Source organism: Perna viridis, chromosome 5 (assembly GCF_037379345.1).
Source record: "Perna viridis isolate PV_CMFRI_1.1 ecotype Kerala chromosome 5, ASM3737934v1, whole genome shotgun sequence".
Taxonomy (NCBI): Eukaryota; Metazoa; Mollusca; class Bivalvia; order Mytilida; family Mytilidae; genus Perna; species Perna viridis.
The window spans coordinates 7,488,580-7,509,497 of NC_142449.1; the positions used below are offsets into that span (position 1 = coordinate 7,488,580).

General features: G+C 32.2%; 1 protein-coding gene across 2 annotated transcripts; it reads right to left on the reverse strand.

Annotated features, from left to right (window-relative positions):
- Positions 1-12: 12 nt before the first annotated feature.
- Positions 13-15,173, reverse strand: LOC148615797 (terminal nucleotidyltransferase 4B-like). Of its 2 annotated transcripts, none has more exons than XM_088582384.1 (11): positions 14,671-15,173; positions 13,645-13,768; positions 12,965-13,011; positions 12,440-12,560; positions 11,865-11,960; positions 10,430-10,570; positions 9,988-10,201; positions 9,628-9,754; positions 6,983-7,063; positions 5,134-5,254; positions 13-3,557 (listed from the first exon to the last, which is right to left on the reverse strand). In XM_088582384.1, the coding sequence occupies exons 1-11, from the start codon at positions 15,036-15,038 to the stop codon at positions 3,108-3,110; spliced, it is 1,890 nt and encodes a 629-aa protein (XP_088438510.1). In that variant the 5' UTR covers positions 15,039-15,173; the 3' UTR covers positions 13-3,107. The 2 variants fall into 2 exon arrangements, with proteins under 2 accessions (XP_088438510.1, XP_088438511.1); XM_088582385.1 differs by having other exon boundaries at positions 6,884-7,063.
- Between the last annotated feature and the right edge of the window lie 5,745 nt (positions 15,174-20,918).

Here is a 20,918-nt window from a genome sequence, read left to right on the forward strand (position 1 = left end):
CATCACATAATTTTGAGGTTTGTATTATTGCTCCTATTTTTTCTTCTGCTAAAATTCTTTCCCAATAAAGCACCAATACTCACAAGCATTGCCACAAAGACTGCTGCCTTAGTATAATGATATCTGGAATATTAAGTAAAGAATATAATCTGGTGATCACCAGACCAATCGAAATATCATGTCTTATACTCAAAATGAACAATTTGCCTTCTTCTCATGTGATAAAATATTGATGTTGCCATGATTAACCTTGGTATAAATTCTCTTTGACCAAAATATTTATGATCAAACATTTCTTTTTGGTAATCAATTTAATCTAGGACCCTTAAGATAATTACAGGGCAAAAATAACAAGTTTCTACTTAAACAAACCATCTCTGACAAGCAATGGCTGAATATTTCAGTCTGACCTTCACAGTTTAATACAGAAAGCATAATTGGAATCCTGAGTACAGCACTTATAGATTTTTTTCATATTTAATGAAAACAATTTCAAAACACTGTGAAGCACTTATACAAACAATACCCCTTAGAATTTTGAAAGTTAATTTTCAGGTTTCAACCCCTCATCCTACTTAAAATTATTTAATCCTAAAATTGTGAGTGATGGCCTATTCTCGCATATTTAGTCATCAGAAATAGCATCAAGATTAAAATAACTATTTTTTTAGAAATGACTTGTCTGTGAATAAAAGCTGAATATAAAAGCAACATTTGGCAACTATGATAAATACTGACTAGCACATTATAAAGTATGTTGTTTTGCTAAACTTTATATAACAATTTTACCACATGAAGTAGATCCTACAATTCAATGCATACTCCCATAAATGCCAAAGCATTATTCAATTAATCTAAATACAAAGAAAATTTATGAAAAAAGGCTTAAAACTGGAAATTTATTGGAACACTTGGGAGGAAAATGTATGCTATCTATTTTTATTTCCGAATTTATTTTGGGCTTTATTGTTCTAATAACAAAAGTATGCCAATAACTCAACAATAGAAAAAAGTGATTATTAGAAGATTTAAAATCATCAAGGCAAAAAGAAAAGAATTAATACTTTAAAGATAAAAAGTAATACAAAGTAATCATGATTCTTTCATTCAAAGAAAACATCACAAGCTTATGCATAGTACTCATTTATCATGACAAGCTTGAGTAAAATGTAAATGAACAGTAAAATGATTAATGGACCAGTCATACAATGCATATAAAATGTTGCAACTCTCACATAAAAAATACTAAAATGATATGTACAGCCAGACATTTGATCCCTTCATTACAGAGACTTCCCAAGATATGCCATGATGGATTGTCTATCTTAAAACCTTCTTAAAACCTAAAATTCAAAAGATTATGATTTTTTTTTTATAAAATTTACCTGTACGAGAAATGATTAAGAAACTAGTGGTGTACCAGACACTTAATTCAGACTCATTAATCTCATTCATATCAATTAATTCATTGATATGAATAAACTCATGGGAGCAATACTGAAACATAGGATCGCATATTTTACATATTACTGCATGTTAATTTTTTTTTATAATCGTAATTATGAAGTTAAGAAATTTAAATTAAACTGTTAAGATTTATTCTTGGTCAAGGGACATAACTCTGTAATATTAAGTATAAATCCTACCATTCCAATCACATCAGAAAAATACACATCTTACTTTCAATGACTGCAGCCTGCAGTTACTTGACTAATTAAAGTGAGATCACATGAAATAATTAAGAGCATGTATACAATAATGTTTACATGCTAGCACTAATCACATGTATTTACACAAATGTCAACAATTAGGACAAGATATTCTAACATATCCACTGAACATGAAAAACAATTACCAAAAAATGAAAGGACCATTTGTATTGAATGGGTAATTTGCAATATGTGAGTATATGCTGAGTTGACATAAAGAAAAACTCTTGATTCAGACATTAATTGGCACAAAATTGAAGAAATGATCAAAATGATTCAAAATTCAGAATCCAGATGATGGAATGACTTCAAAATCGATTCTTCCTACATCTTTCATAAAAAATGTTTACATTTTATTTCAGTTTATAACACCAAACAGCACTTAATATCATGTCTTTGGTTTGTCTACAATTTAAAATTAGACTACCCTAGAATAAGCATATATATATGACAACTTTTTTTATTATTATTCTTCAATTAACGAGAGCATTACATTAATAACCTGTTAACATCTAACAATATCTTATGGATATCACAATGAACTTACTGAAGAATATAAACATTTTTCTCCTTCAGTACATCAACATGAGAACTGTCTTAACATGTACAAGTTCACATTTTTTACAGAAAAAAAATAAGATTTTTAGTTTTTTTCACACAAATCTTAATTTGATTCAAAAGAATTGAAACTGATGCAACACCTAGTGTTACCTTTTCATATCTACACTGATACTAGAGAAAAATGTACATTTAAAGATACTGAAGTCTAGCAAAATTGCATACATGTACATATTTAACACAAAATGGCATAGAAATATTATGGCTTTTAAGATCATATAAAATAATTAAAACAACTATCTTACTGTCAAATGGATTACACCACTCGTATATCATCTGTGTTTAACACAGAACAAAGGCCTCTTAATGTAAATATATGTTAACATTTTTTTCTTTTCTAATGTTTTCTAACCCTGGTGAGGCAACTTCCCTTCATTTAAAAGTTGATATCTTTTCCATTTTTTTACAATGAAATATGATGAAAAAAATTAAGCATGCAAATATGTCTCCTTATCATGATGAGTCTACATATGAAAACAATAACTTTTACACATTTTTTTCTTAAAACTTCGGTAGTCTATATTTCAATTTTTTTGTCTCTTTTCATACATTATTAATCACAACTTCATTTTTCTACATATAATTCCTAAAAGAAAACTGGAATTCATTACATAGGGATTGAAAAACTGAAATGTGAATTCATTTAATTAAACATACATGGAAAAAATGTTATATTTACATAGGAACAAAAGTCAGCCTCCATTAAAAGTAGCATAAATTGACCAGGCTCACAACCCTCTCTCACTACACTAGCACTCCACTGTTTAACAGCAGATACTACTATCTTGCACTATTGCCATTCATTGGAACACTATCTCTTTTAAAGTTACTATTTTGTGTGGTGTAAGTTGTACTTTTCCGTCTCTTGGAGAAAACTTTGCTACCTTGTTGGTTGTTAGTCTGATGTCCTCTGTAATTTTTGTTGTATACATGGTGGCCATTATGGTGCCCACCACTTTTACCTTGTCCATAGTAGTCATAGCTAGCACCACCTGAAACTGGACGGTTACGATTTTGACTTCCTGATCGAGTTGAAGATACACTGCTTGAACTTTCATCACGTTTATGAGTGGGATTCTTATTGTAGTCTCTGCTACGAAATTCTCTGCTATGCTGAAACGAGCCCTGTTTAGAAGTAGACTTACTGCTTACATTGTTTGTAGTGGTACTAGAATTAGCTGCAGGTTTCTTTGAAGATTCTTTGTTTTGAGAATTATCAGTCTCATTTTCCTGCAATAGAGATTGTTTCATTCAAAACTTAGGCAATATTTGTTTTTGCACAAGAAGACAATTAATTGCCAACTCAGCATATTAGAAGCTAAAGCTAACCTAAGCAAAAAATCACTTGAATTTCATGCTTGTACACAACTACCAGAATTTTTTATTTCATTTGTATGTAAATTTGAACAATTTTTATTTCTGCTACTGAAAAAAAATGTTTTTAGACCCGGTGAGATCATGTGCTGGAAAGATTTAAAAAAAAAAAAACTTTAAAACTGTTACAGTTATTTTCACATCTTTATAAAATGCAAGTTTAAATACCCAGATATCTGTTTACATAAGAATTTTACTTTGCATTCAATCAATTTATAACCAATTTTTAAAGTATGAAAGTTACTACATCAAAATTTAATGCATAGTTCTACAATTCTTTCATTCATGAGTTCATGGTAATTTGTAACTTTGATATCAGCAACTTAAAAAGAAAGTCTGGTAGAGGTTTCCCTAGACCAATTTAGCATGGTGCTGCACCATGCCTTGGTCTTCTAGCATGATGCTGACTTTACCATGAATTTTACAGTGTGCTCCCAGTTGGTGAAATCCAACTTTTTTTTAAGTTTCAGAATAAATTTATTATGTTTTAACTGAGTGGCAAATCAACAAACACAACTTTTGTGTTGGCACACATTTATGACATTTTACATCACACTTATGCTGTTCATTGCAGGAATAAGAAAATAAACTGCCCCTATGTCAAAGTGGGGTGCCCCATAATGACCTTTTGTAATGGTTGAGTGCTCTCAAAACAGTTCAATAACCATGCCTTGACAAATTTCTGGGAAAAACATTTAATCTATTGTACTGACTGCCTGATTTTACTATCACAGGCTACTGCCATGAAACTGAAAATTATTGGCAAGTTCCAATGACATTATTTCATATTAACTGTGGCATCACAGCAAAGCAAACATAATCAATATTCAGAGCTGTCAACCCAAGTTATGGAAATTAGTAAGGCCATAGTCTACTGAAGATTTTTGTAAGGAGCAGACATTTTTGTTTTATAAAGCTTCTAAATGAGCTCGTTTGGAAAAAATGATATTCATTTTGTCATGTAAAATACATAATTGGCAAACACTGAAAAGAATACAAAGAGAATTTTACTAATTTTAAACCAGACACAGCCATGGTGACAAATAAAATCTAGATATTCATTTTTATTCAATAAAAAAAAAAAAAATCTTAAGATTTTCTAATGAATTTGTACGACACATTTTAATGACAAAATCAGAAGACTTATGCTGAAATAGTAAGGAATGGTAGCTCTGAATATTGAAAGTCTTGACAAACCATCAGATCTTCATCTATCAGGCTAGCTGTGACATTATTCACAGTGTACAATCTGCAACCAAACTTACAAATCTCTCATTTAAGCAAAATTGTGTGGATATACACAACTTTTAACGCTAAATAAAATTACGGTGAGTTAAGCAATTACAAACTGGCTAAAAACTAAAATATGAAAGTTTTTTTTTTGGTTCAAAATCAGAAAGATCCATGTTTTTAATTAAGGTACGTTACTTACAGAATCACTAGTGAGACTTGATGTTGAACAGTTAGAAGCAGAACTTGATGATGACTTGTAAATTGAACTAGAATCTGACTTGTCATCACCTATCACTCTTCCTACTTCATCTGGACTAGCTCTAAAATAAACAATGACATATAAGATTCCTTAGACCCCAAAAAATCAGAAGGTTTTCCGAAGATAGAATTAAGCTGCTTAGACCAAAAAAATCAAAAGGAGGTCCAATTATAAAATTAAGCTTCTTTAATCTCCTGAATATAGTAACCCATGATCTACAGCAGGGTTTTAGCTAGGATTTTAGGGCTTTAGTCACTTTTGCGTAGAGCATGAACGACATATTATGGGCAACAGAAATTTGTAAATAGTCAATAGTATCATTAACTGAAGACATAAGCACTCTTAAATATATTCATTTTAAGTTTACAGATACAGGCATACAACAAAATAACTATTATTTTCTATAAGAAAATGTGTGTAACTTAATAAAAAAAAAAAGTTACTATTAGAAAAATAGTCAAATAGAATTATTTTTACATCATGACAAAGCTTTGATGCATTCAGACTAAAAATAGCTAGTATTTGACATAAGCTACTATTTATTATGGTATGACCTGACACTCAACTAATAAGAGATAATCATCCTGTCCTTTACCAAACACCACACCTCAAATGCCATCTTCAACCTAAAACTCCTCAAATCAGAAGGATACAGACAGATCTTAAGAAGAGAATTGATTGATGAAACCTTGAGCCTGTTCTTAAGATAGGTCTTGATCAGATAGTACTTACTAAATCCCCTCTAAGTCACCAGAAGATAACGCAGAAACTAGACAGATAGAAAGGAGGTTGGCCACATTGGCATAGTCAACTGTAGAATGTTGCACTATGTAAGCGGTTGATGGGTGATATCTAACTGCTTGGGTGGTAATTTTTTAGTGACCTTTGACCCCAGATCATGAGTAGAATTGAAGACATTCGTAATCATTGTGATTTTGTTTCAAGAAGAAAAGAGAATCGTAAAATAAATATTTATCGTTGATTAATACTTCCTAACTGTCCACTATTGCGTTAACATTAATTGAAATCCATCAGATGACCAGTCACACATAGGAGACATTGTTTTTGTGTGCATTTAAATTTCTAAAAATAGATAGCTACATATGTTGCGAGGTTCGTGAAGGGTTTGTTTTTATATGGAAGTAAAATCGGTCGGTATCTGTCAAAGATCGAAATCATTTAACACGACTAATCCTTAATATATGTAAATTGTATTTTAAACGTACTTAAAAGCAGAAATGTCTCAAGTCAACTCCAGGCTTTTTTCGACGGTCGAAAACAACCGCCTGAAGTTGAGTGAGAACCCTGGGATTATCTTTCACGGTCCTAATGATCAAACGATTCATAAATTGTTGTTATTTTAAAGGATTATAAATGATATTTTTATACACTTTTCAAATTTTAAGTGACGAAAACGATCTAAAACATTTTTGTCATTTACGAAATCCTTTCGTAAATGGCGAAAATGACGAGCGCTAGCTAAATCACTGTCTATAGACCACTTGAACATCTCAATCAAACCCAAAATTTATGCAATGTGGTCATATCCTTACCTATTGAAAACATGCAACATGCATGGACATGAATATACTGAAAGTCAATCATTAAAGTAATGACATCCATGTCCCTATTTTGGAAGAAAATCAGCTTAAGGGTATAATTTTGGAGAGTTATGATTTCGTGCCATTACCTATTACAGTCTTGTTCTTTGTCTTGGGTTTTAGTGTTCGCAACACTAGCATAGCTTCGGTTTCCAGATTCAGGAAGAGTGTTATTGGGAATCACTTGCCTTGGAAAGTTTTCTCTGATCCATTTCCTGTATTCAACTACTTCATCTGTTACACGAACAATTCTTCCCAAAATGCTATAACTAATACAGAAATCAAAATGAAGATTTCTTAAAAAAAAAAACTTCTCTAAGCTTTTTATCTATAGGTATAGAACATTACACCATCATTGATTTATTTTGCAGCTCATGCATGAATACCACAAAAAAAAAGCTAAGTAATGTAACAGAGAAAAATAAACCATATTGCCAAAAAACCTTAATTTTGTCACACCCTTTTTTTAAGTATTTACATTGTAATTTCTCATTAATCATACATTTTACCCATATATTTCCTGCTTCGATATCAAGCAATGATTAATGACCACTGTAAATGTATTAATTTTCGCTGTTGCTAATTTTTTAAATTCAGTTAAATAAATATATTTGTGGGTATCGACTTTTGCAGTATCAAAAAATGATTAGCTATATATAGTGTTAACAAATCCATTTCGTAAGTTCTGTATTTCATGCTTTTCTGTCCACCGTGATAATTATTATGTCTACAGTATTTGACATATTTATTTTGTTGAATAACTTGAATAGACAACTTTATTTAAGAAAATAATTCTTACCCGAATTTCCATCCTCTACCTTGAGATAACCGTAACAGTTGTTACGATACAATAGGACTTAATGAACATTTTTCTGATACCAGAGTAAAAAATAGTTGGACAAGTAAAATTTAAATGAAGCTTGCCCGATTGGACAAGCAGTGCTCGCCTTTAGCCCAGGGCTAATAAATTAATTCAGGCTAGTGAAATGTTATCTACATTTCTGGTTTCCGGCTAGTTGAATCCTATTATTCGGACTAGTTGTCGAAAATTTTGAAGAAAAGGACTGGCCAAGTAAAATTATTTTGTACAAAAAGATTAAATCCATCTTTTACAAAATGCTAACAGCAACAATCAAGCTAATAAGCAAATAAAGAACTGAAATCACTAATTAACTTGTAACCGATAATTCAAAACTTGTTCTTAGTCAGATACAACATTTACATTAGACATACATGTAGTAAGAACACAAAAATAATCGAAACCAGTCTCATACATAGACATAGATTGGATTGTTAAATTAACAAGAGGCTCCCAGGAGCCTGAATTGCTCACCTGGTTAAAGTTTGTCTTTCAAGGGTAATAAATTTAACAAGATGTCCAACAATTTTGACTCAAGAAGACTTTGGTAGGACTTATCATAAGGATCATTTCAACAATTGAAAGTTTCTTTCTATCTATTATAGGTTTCAAGATATTGGCTGAAAACTGTAAAAAAAAAACAAAAAATTTCATCTTACAAGAGCAATAACTCTTAAAAGGAGTCGCCTGACAACTTCGATCCCTTTGAAGATCTTATAATAACGATCATGTCAGCAACTGAAAGAGTTTGGCTAAACCTAACAGTTTTGAGATATATGCGAAAAACTACTGTCTGACCCCTATGTTCTATTTTTAGTAATGGGGGCAATACTTTTTGATGGATCAAAAATCCCCACATCAGTTCTATGCAGGTAACACAAGGAACATTTATACCAAGTTTGGTTTCAATTGGTCAAGTTGTGTCAGAGGAGATTTTTGAAAGAAATAAAATTGAAAATAGTAAAAATCATTGAAAAAGGGCAATAACTCCAACATGGCTTAACGGATTAAAACCAAAATTTGACCAGATGATAGACTTCATCATGCTGAACACTTTTACCCAATCAGAATTTAGCTAACCCTAACGGTTTTGGAGATATATTCAAAAATATACTGTCTGACCCCTATGTTCTATTTTTAGTAACGGTGGCCATGTTTTTCGAAAATCAAAAATCCCCACATCAGTTCTACACAGGATACCCCAAGGAACATTTATACCAAGTTTGGTTCTATTCAGTCAAGTAGTTTCAGAGAAGAAGAGTTTTGTACAATTGTTAACGATGACGGACACAAAGTGATGGCAATAGCTCACATGGCCTTTAGCCGGGTGAGCTAAAAATGATAAAATTGAGGTGAAATATAATCAATGGCAGACAAGTGTTACAAATGTAAACATAGATTTAACAATCTGAAAAGGTTGCCATAGAAATAAAGCTTTGTTTTAATTTATTACTTTGTTTACTTCACCTGGTCAAAGCTCCCAGTTAATAGTGCTGCCAGAGTCGCTCAAATACTTTAGTTGCTTTGTATGTATTATTTTGGTTATTTTATGTTCTTTGTTGTGAGTGTGTGTTTTCTGTGTCTGGTCTTTGTCCTTGGATGACATTCTTTTGATTTCCACTACAATCTTGATTTCCTTAATTACTCTTTCAATCAGAGTTAATTTCTTTTTGACAAGTCTATTTTCACTGGAGAAGTAAGTTTTGGTTTGTACTTGTCCTATGAGACAAGTTAAAAAAAAAATAATTGTCCAGGCCTGTACAACTTTTGATAAAATAACTAGTTTGCCAAAGCATGTGATCATAATTTTTCAGAATAGAATAAACATGAAGACACCTTCCCCTTTCAAATTGTGACATGTTACTGCTTGAGGTACAAAGCCGGTACAGAGAGAATCAACTTTAAAGACATACAGGACAAAAAAAAGGGAGTTATTAACAATAAAATAGATATGTCCTTTTAGTTTTTTTTTACCTTTGATTTGGTTTTCCATACGGGATGATACCCTGAGGTGTGATTGTGTAGCTCAGCACCAAATATGCATACTCAAAAGCATATTTTACTTGCATAGCACCATATGAACTGCGCCCTATATCATTTCCTGTAAAGAAAATAAATGTTATGAACCTTTAACAATAACATAAAAATAGAAAATTTTCCATTTTTTTTTATGACAGTATTTTCTTTCATCTTAAAAATTCTTACAAATGTTTGAAAACAACTATGAAACTGGCAACCATTTAAGTAGTTGGTAAATTTACATAAAATTATTGTCCACTTAACATTATTTAGGTAGGGTCTACCAACTACACTTATGAAAAAAAAGCTGCCTACCTTCTGTCAGTGGGTCCTCAATACTAAGTAATGATGGCCTGTAACCACTATCCATGTGCTTTTGAATCTCTTCCTTCGGCACATAACTTCCTCCATTTTTAATACGAATACCAGCTTTTAAGTAATTGAATGTTCTACCATAAAGTTCAAAGTATTCTATTAACAACACACCTAGATTCGCTGCTGGGTCTGTAGCATCAATTCTTGGGTGCAACTGTATAGAAAAGTCATGAATTAATTCATTAAGTCAAATAACATTGTATTCTGAAACTCATTTTGTCCTCATTACATTTCAAATTCTTCGAATTGCATAAATAAACTAAAAACCAAAATAATCAAAATTTAACCTACATTTACTTTCCTTTATCAACAACAACAAACATACTACTTATTTTGGTTAGCCACATGACTTACTGGACATTTAATTGATAACTGTTCCTACCTGCAAGAAGCTGATGGCCATGTAGATCAGACTGTAGGAGCTTATACCTCCAGTGAACACTTCATTCAGATCTCTTTGGAGCAAGAACTGCTTTAAAACTAAGACTAGATACTTCAGATTTGGAAATTGTTCCATGAATTTCTACAACATACAATAATACAGATGGACCATATCAATATGTACTTGGAAGTCAACAAGTCATTATAACCTCTAATGATTATTTTCATTTCTTGTCAATCATAAAATAGTCTTTAACTTCCACAAGAGATTTCTCAATAGCATATTGCCTTTGAATTTTGTGAGAAAATGTGAATGGACAGTCCTCTGAAATGTAGCTTCTAAACTGCATATCTAATGTTCATATGTTTTTTTAAGAATTACTAAAAGCCTATAGAAATGGTACTGTCATGGCATGTTTCAAGAAAATGGGAAATTTCAACACTAATAAACAATAACAAAAATGTCATAAAAATTAATGTTGATTACTTAACTACTCACATAAGGTCAAAGTGACCTAAAAAAAAAGAGGCAGTGAAACTTCTCAAAACCAGCCACCACTGGGACAAGAAAAAATAGCTGGTTTATAGGGATGGCCTGTTTTGTGAAAAATAGCAATGCATTCTAAGAGCTAAGAGATTCTATGTGTTCTATAACCCTACACCTTGTCAGTTTGTTGGTCGAGACATGTTTATTGCAAATTCAAAATTTTTGGCCTTTTGTTATATTTCAAAGCTTGCATCATTTGTAAAGATTTGATTTTACAAACGGTACTGCCGACAAAATAATGTTCACGGTTTTGAAAGAATGTGTATTAAAGATCAAAGGGCTATTGATGATAATCAATTATTTGTATTGTTTTCGTAAATTACCTATCAACTAAGTCTTATAATTTCACCCCTATGTTGTTTAGGCTTGGGCACAGGTCACAGTTAATTGACAATTAAAAGATCGTAAAGATCGTATTATTAAATAACCCGGTTGCCTGACGTGTGTACACACCAATTAACAGCCAAAACAGTGACAAAATGTAATGTCTGGATTAAATTTGTTGTTTAAACTACTGTCCCTTTCAATTATCATCTGTCCACTGATGAAATGCCAACCAATCAGTGAATGAATTATTAATTACATAATATTACTTAATCATTTACAGTTTTGTTGACACATTTATTACAGGTGAACAATAACCAGGCGGCCAGCATTGAAAGGTTGGTTTTATTTGAAATATGTAACTAAAACTGTGAAAAACTGGCCGATGTACAGTTTTAGGGGGTGGCCGGTCTATTGAAGACAAAACACACAGGTTTTAAGGTATATCGGCCGGGATGTTTGAAAACGGTCGGTTTGAAGGAAAGACAAGTTTTCTGAGGATCTGGTTTGGAGAAGTTTCACTGTACAAGGAATAACTTTCTGTTTCAGACCAATATTAAATTACCTTTATGAACTTGGCACTTTCTACAGAATTTTTAGTGTTAAAACTAATATCAACCTTTATATCAGTCTGACTATCAACCAACTTGATGATTGGGACCTGCAAAGAAAAACAAAGAATGTTTAATGTTTGTTGAGCCTTTAAATCTATACTCAAATGAGGCGATCTTTCTTCATGCTGATACTGTTCGTCATTTTCATTTATCTAAATAAAGAAATTTTTTCAAAGACTAAATTTTCTTGTTGCCTTCCTCTGTTCAAATATATTTTTGCAAATCAAATCAAATCATTAGAACTGACTACATGTATCAACAATTAAACATCTACAGACATAGGACAGTAAATTCTCATTTGTCCTACATGTGACAAGATCTCATTTCACAACCTCTACACTTTATTCACATCCCAGATATTACAGTTATGGAGCTATTCAAAGCAGTGCATAACTGTGGTGGAGAGAATATTTGACAAGGGATCATGTGACTTCAATCTGCTACACTCTTTAAATTTCAGATCAACTAGTGCTAAAAATTTCTCAGCTAAACGGCCTATACATTCTGAAATGCTACATGTACTTACGGAAGCTTTGTCTAGCACTTTAAGATCTTTTCTGGTGGTTATACCTCCCTCGAGCAGGGCTTTCTCCAAAGTAAAAAGTGGCAGGTTATCCCACTTTCCAAAAACTACCAAATCAATATCACTGAAATACAAAATTATTTTAAAAAGTTAACTTGGCTTCAAGGTAAGCTTGAATTACAAGATAAATTCTGAATACAATTCAACATCCACTGACGTAAAAAAAAAAAAATATAAGAATATTAATTTGCATTTATGAGAAGATGATCAATGTTTATACCATTGTTTGTCTGAAATTTCCTGGTTTTGCATTTTCTGACAGTGTTAAGATTATTTTTATTATATAAATAGCAGTGATATACCAAATGTTCCCTTTGTAAAAATTTCGGATAAATCACACTGTAAAATAAATTCCGTTATTTCACCCTAAGTCCAGTAAATTATCCTCATTCTTTTTTGATAAGAATGACAACATCCTTTCAGTAGTTAAAAATGAAAATGAATGTCCATACTCTAAAAGCCTCTTACCTGGTAGGAAGATACAGGCCTGTTCTAAAACTCCCAAAAATTTCCACCTAAAAGTGCAAAGAAGAATTTACACTATGGTAGAAGCATCCCTATATACATCGGTTGTACAGATTGTAGTCTACACTATGTACTACTTCTCTTTGTATATAGGGATTATTTTACATGGTCAACAAACGAAGTAGAAATTGGCAAAATCAGAAGTAATTATACAGTTGAAAAAGAAGAATCGTAACAGTAAAATCCAGATTTGAAAAAACTGACTTCCACTAAAAAGTGGGAAAAAAATCATTTTTGGCTTTCATTTGAAATGTATTTAAACTATTTTAAAAGTTTTAAGGCATGAAAAAAGTTCTTAATTGGCCTTAGGGAAAAAAAAAAAAAAGATTATATTATAAATCACATGTACATGTACTAAACTGCAGACATGAACAACTTTACAATGTTCAAATTAAAGGCAAAATTTACCTCAAATACCAATATAACCATGTCTTTTTAGGTTTGTAAAAAGCTTAGTCTGTAAAAAGATGATATTATATTCTATTACATTTTAATAGAGCGTTTTGGCACATACATATATATATACACATGTATGTGCATGTTCATGTACAAAAAGATCTTCTTTGCCTGAAAAATTAGTTACATGAATTGTTATTCACATTACTATCAATATAACAACTTACCTTAGCTTCAGGCCATAACTCATTAACTACTGATTTGATTCTGCATACAACTTCATTTCTCATGTTAGCTTCTTCTAATGTAGGAGACATGTAGTTATAGAAGTCAATTATCTCTTCATGAAGGCTGTAGAAAACAAAATAGTAACTTATTACTTGATCATATTAAAAAGCTGATTTGTCTTTCTAAAATTTAAATTCATAACTATCTTTCTTAACGGCCAACCAAAAAAATTTAAAAAAACTCATAAAGATGTATAATATCATATAAACACCAAAGAGCTAAAAAATACCTTCATGGAAAACAAAATTGTTTGTTGTGTAATGTATTCTTTCCTATTCACATGTAACTACCATTAAGCCAGTAGGCAGTACAAGGAAATGTCATTCCTTCAGACAACCAATCAAAATGCCTCTAATTAGGAACTAATAAAATTAAGTGAGTAATTGTAATAAACCTATATGCCAGAGTTGACAAATGAAGGATTGGTTAACTTCGGCCTTGAAAGTAAAAAAAATATTCAAAAACCTTAAAATCATTTAGACATGAATAAAACAAATGTTGAAATGAAAATAAAAAGTTTACAAAAAATCTAAACTGAAAGTAAAAATAGAAATCTGTCATTTATATTCTTCAAGTATTTAAATATGAATAACTTGATTTGACCCATCAAAGGAAAATGTGTATTCATAAGCATTCAGTTTATAACAAAGTTTGAGGCACCCAACAGAACAAAAAACATTGTACAAGTTAAAAATGCTTTTTGTAATGACTTATATCAATTCTTTTATACATTTGAATTGATTAAACTTAAACAGAATTGTATAAAATCAAATATGTATAAATTTAGAGACCACAGCAATCCCTTGATTTTTTACCCTTTTAATGGCCTCTACACACCATGACGATGTCTTACACAACCACATGTCACATTACATGTTTCGTGGATTGTGTATCGCCCATTAACTACTTCCCATTTTACTCTTGCAAAATTAAGTAATAGAATCATTGTTAAAACTGAAATGTACCCAACAACGTCCGGAGAATATCTTTTATCTCTTGGCTTCCAAGGAGTCATCCCGTCAAGCATCTGATGTTTGTAGGAGGAATGGTTCAATCCATACGTGCTGGCACGATTGTCTCTTTTACGTTTGCTGTTGTTCTCTGCATTCTGAACGCTTAACTGTCTATTCGTTGGCGCTTGCTTTTTGGCAAAATTATTTGTAATGTCCAAAGGAATAAATTCTTTTTGCTTCTGGTCCATATTTGAGTTCAAGTTGTTATTCAGTGACATATTCGACACATTCACGCCTAATTGCGATTCAATAATATAAGTCCATATATCATGTGCTATTCCCAAATGCTCCGGTTGATACCAAGCAATTCTTGGATCCATTAAAAAGTCTTGTCAATTAGAAATAGTAGTTTTTATGAGAAACACTGACATTTAGCTATGACCTGAATTTCATGTTCTTTAATGGAAGCCGACTTTCGAAATTATCGATCTGGAGCGACTGCGCATGACCGGAGTGTAATTACAATTTTAAGAATTTTCCCGAAACGAATCATGACCGTGGAAATTTTTATACTTGGAAAATTTTCCTTGTTTTATCATATCAAAAATTCGCTGTATTGACCACTTTAGTCTTCTTTATTTTCAAGCCATTATTGAAAAAAAATGATTTCATGAACAACACTGTCGTAAGATATACAGTATACTTCGTCAATGATATCCTTGCAAAAAGGGGGGAGGAATCTAAAAATAGAAAACAAGACTTTATTTGAAAAAATAAATCACGCCATAAACTTGTTGGATAGACAGATATCAAAAGTCACAAGAAAAAAGCTTTTTATTATTTATTCAGTCACAAACCTTTTGCACAGAATAGTTTTCTTTTTTTTACGTTCCCGACGCACCCAAAACATTGTGTACTATTCTTGCCAAAAATATTGTCGTACCAGCAGACAAAACCAAAAAAAAAACATTGTTTTTGCCTGCAAACGTACTACATCCAATGTTTATGGCGAAAGTCGACGTAGAAAATATTAGCAGTAATAAGACATATACTGCTACCACACTCTCCACTTGACAGAAGAGATATTGAAAAAAAACCATAAATCCGTATTTTGGTCTCCACTAAAGACGATGATTGTGATATACAGTCTGTGTATGGGAATCCCAAAATTCACAAAAATCCATACACACAACGCTGAACGCTGGATCTGCAAAACGCATTACCTAATCTCTTTATAACTTTTAACTTCTATACTCCAGTCCTACCACGACACTTGTTACCCCCGTAGCGGTATTAATTCAATGTGGATTCTGAAAATTCAAAAGATCTTCTGGAAACCCCCATTTTAAGATTTTAATCAGAATACAATAACATTAAAACCTATGATTTTTTCAACTCTTTATACTTCTATTCCCCATATACTCAGTTAAAATCCGCCCGTGCGGGTTCGGGTGTCAAAAGAATAGGACCACAGCAGCGCTAAACTTGTCGTAAAAGGCGATTATATAGTGTTCAGAACCCTGCCCGGGGGCTTGTGCGCTCCGTCCATAAAACAATTGCGTGCCCAGGTGGTGTATTGGGGTAACCGTGGCATGCTACATGCTGGGGTCGTCATGTCATTATACGGAAAACCTAACCGCAAACCATAGTGGTGCAACGTGTTGGGAAAAATGCCATGTCTCTGCTGTGGTATTCATTAGGAGTAGGAACCTTTGCGCTCCGCCACAAGAAGCTAAATAACCCGACCCTACCCACCTCTCCCTATTGTCAATGGCAATCAAAATTCACTGACTCTGTAATCCTTGTATTTCATCCCATTTTCATTTCATCATCATTTCATCATCATTTTATCATCCATTTCATGTTATACAACTGAAATATTGCTGCTCGGGCGTTAAACACCAACAATCAATCAATCAATCAGTTAAAATCCCGACTAAAAAAGCATAATGCATCATTGTTACTTAAGAAAAGACGGCACACCTAGATACAGATACGTAGTACTTAGTAGAGATTCCTAATACTTCGGGAGAAAAAAAAAGATTTCAAATCATCTTCTCAAATGTTGCTTGTGTCGGTTTTCCATGTCTGGTCTTTGTCCCTGGATTACATTCTTTCGATTTTCGCTAGAATCTTGGTTCCCTTGAGTATTCTTTATAATCTTTTGCTGTTTCAAAAAATTATGTTGTTTCTTGGTTACAAATCCACATATTTTTCTAAAACATCACAGAAGGACAAAGTGTGCTACATTGAAAAGCAGGTTTGCGATATGCTTGATTTCCTCATGGATAACATATTTGTCATATTTGGAGGAGCTATTTTTCAACAAGAAGTTGGCATTCCAATGGGCACTAACTGTGCTCTTCTCCTAGCCGATTTGTTTTCACATTCATACTAGACTGAATTTCTTCCGAACCTCGTAAAGAATAAAAATTTAAAAGATGCTCAATCTTTTAACTTTACATAGATATATTGATGATGTATTGTCCATCAACAACCCTCCTTTTGGTAAATGGATACCGTCAGTGTATCCACCAGAGCTCGAGATAAAGGAGACAACAGAAACAGCCTGTTCTGTATCTTTTTTTGGACCTCCATCTCAAATTTGACAACAGCACTAAGATTTATGATAAAAGAGACTTTAATTTTAATATCATAAATGTTCCTTAAAGGTGCAGCAATATACCTTCATCTCCTGCATATGGTGTTTATATTTCACAATTGATTCGCTACGCTAGAGCAAGTAGTAACTACTCCGAATTCCTTGGACACCATAAATGTCTGCGTAACAGACTCCTGCATCAGGGGTATGAGGAAATGCGTCTTAAAAGGTCTCTTACAAAATTCTTTTTTTTAGATATCACTCCTTATTTGAAAAATACTCAGTTTCTTCTAAAACAACGAGTAATGATTGTTTTGTTTTGTTTTGTTTTTTTGTAAAACGATCGGTGTGCTGAAGTGACCGCTGACTTACCGATTATGACAACAGCATGCAAGTGCTTTATAATCACCCCTGGTATAGTCACGCCGCAATGGAAGAGGGAGATTTAGAACGCTGTAAAACCTAGATTTAACCCACCATTTCATCTGAAATGTCTGTACCAAGTCAGGACCATTGAGATACCAGCTGCTCCGGTGGTGTAATATCTATTTTGCCAGGTTTATTTTGGACTTGACTTGATTATGAATCGAATTAGTGTTCATTTATTTTGTTTTTACGTTTATTTACATAAGTACCGTTTGTTTCGGTACATCTTTATCGTTGACAAAGTATTTATTTTGATAATATAGGGTCACAGAGTAAAAATGTAAATAATTTTTTATCAATAGAAAAGTGATACTTTTTATATTGTTTTTTACTTTTTTCAATAGAATCCTCGTTAAATAGACACAAACGAGCTGTTTCTTGTGATATCTCTTCGCTGCGTGTACTTTTTCTTTTTGTCCATGTCTTATTTTTTATTTCCACGATTATCAATTAGGAATGCATCCTTCCAAAGGAGCGAAGGTGGACACAAAACCATGACTAGGGAGCATGTTAGGTATGCAATGACTGATTTTTTCGACCTCAATCACGATAGTTTTTTTATAGATAAACAATAGGTAAAATATTGGGATAAAAACTTCTGGCAGTCCATATTTGTGATAACACAGCAAAATAATTCGTCCAATGAAACAGCAATCTAATTAAAATTAAATCTTTAATTACGACTTGTATTTTAATCAGATTGATGAAACGGATGACATAAACCAAAAACAAATTAACATATGCGATCAGGAAAATCTTACTCATATTATGCCAACGAGTACAGTGATAATTGCGTATCAATGCTCTTTTACTGGACAAATTTCATAATTTATTTCCCCCAGAGTATATACATCGATTAAGGCGATTTTTCAGTTTCAGTCGGAAAAATGATCCCATTTTGTTGTATGAATAAAGCCCCACAACTCAATGAACCAAAATACATAAAAACAAAAGAGGGCTTACATTAATCTAGATATACAATTCAACAAAGTTTCTGTAATTATTGTGACAGTTCATATACCCGCCTTTCTAGACGTGAGGATGAGTCCCATTTTCAAGTTATACAAAAGTACTTAAAAAATTGCAAAGGCATTTCACAAGTGATTTTAAAGAACTTTTATCTTATGAAAAAGAAATGTCTACGTTTTAATTGCTAAGTTCTCAAATACTAGTGACAGCTTAGGAGTCACAATTTACCATTCAAATCAAGTTAAATATTGAGGTCATTTTCTCTATTGAGTACAACTTATTGTCATTCAAAAGTTATCTTATTAAATCGTTAACCAAAATAAACTTTTGCTTTTTATTTGTCTGTCGATGAAACCTTCACAGAATTTTTGAAGAACTAAATTTAAGAATGAACTCATTTTTCATACGGCGCTTTATATGGTGTACCATTGTCCGCCAGTCCGTTGTTCACACTTCGCACAATATAATGAAAAATGCTGCCATCATTTTTAAATAAATAAATTTGATCGTAGTGACAGATTTGGATGTTATATCGCCCAACACAGCATATAGTCATAAGAGACTTTTTACGTCGGGCTACTGCGAATTCTTGTTGTTTTAAGCTATCGTCATTGTTAAGAAAGCAAAAAAATGTATTTTAACTTTCTTATTATTACAATTAATGCTAAGTTAATTATTTCTTACGCAGGATCTATCAAAATGGAAGATTCCTTTTCATTTTTCTGTCAGTTGGCATTTCAAATTCATTTTTTTACACACAAGAAAAAAATGATACAAACAAATTAGGCGTTAGCAGTTATAGCCCTTGGTATCTAGAACACTATGTCCCTACAAAAAGAGCAGCATTAAACTTCCAACAAATGATGATTTAAATTCCTTTAATTAAAAAAAAAGATTAATAGGTTTTTAATGTGCTTTGAATATTTTACTTTTTTTCTCCGAAGTCATAAGGGTTAATATATATATATACTAATCATGACATCTGCAGAAAAATATGAGAGGGTTTTAATAGCAAGGACGTTGAATTGTTTCATATAAGAGGTTAAGTGGAAACTGAATATAAGTTCTGCTAATAAAAGTAAAATGGACAATCAACATTCTCTAAACCTAAAAAAAACCCAAAAATAATTCTTGACAGGATCACCAGTGAGTGTTTTTCATGATTTAACACACAGTTTTTCAACCATTTTTTCTAAAGGTGGGACGCCCCCCACCTCCTTGGATCTGCCACTGCAAACGTTATGCCAGAGCTTGCTGAATCTACGAAGATTTTTTTGTGTCGCACTAGACTTCTAACAAGTAGGCTTCTGGAACAGGGTTATGTTGCTACAACATTGAAGTCATTACTACCGAAGTTCTAAGGTCGTCATCATGAACTCGTTGATGTTACGGTGTATCCATCTGCGCCATGAAAGCTGATTTGTTCAACGTGTCATATTTTCCCATTCCTGTTTCGACTACCCCGGACTTGACTTTTTATGAACAACCAGGCGGGTGTTTCTAGAAAAGCAGAGGACGCTTACTCTGGTCCATACTTCCAGTTTTTAGTGGAGTCTGAGTTGCTCATTTGCTTTTGTTACTTTGTATATATTATTTCAGTTACTTTACGTTCTTTGTTGTGTATGTCTGTTTTCCATGTCTGGTCTTTGTCCCTGTATTACATTCTTTTGATTACCGCAATAACCTTGGTTCCCTTGATTACTCTATCATAATAAAAGCCTATGAAATGGACTATTATCATATTAAATCTCTACAACAGAACATGCTAAACCTACGAAATTGACTAATATCATTCTAAACCTATAAAATGGACTAACATACTAACCTATAAAATTCACTAATATCTTACAAAACCTATGAAATTGGCTAATAACATTTTTAAAACCTATGAAATGGACAAATATCATACTAAAAAAAACCTACAGGATGGGATAATATCATCATAAAACACCTATGAAATGGACTAATATCATATTATACCTCTACAATAGACCATACCAACCCTATAAAATTGACTAATATTATTCCAAACCTATAAAATGGACTAACATCATACTAAACCTATAAAATGGACTAATATACTGAAATGTAAAGGTTTCAATATTTAACACAATATATCAAATTGCTGAACACTGCATGCCTGGTCAAAATATATGAAATGATAGATATGTGACAGCTCACAGAATAACATACACACAGTCTACATTAGAAAGAACTGAAGGTGATAAATCCATACTTTTAATATGAAAATAATGTACAAGTC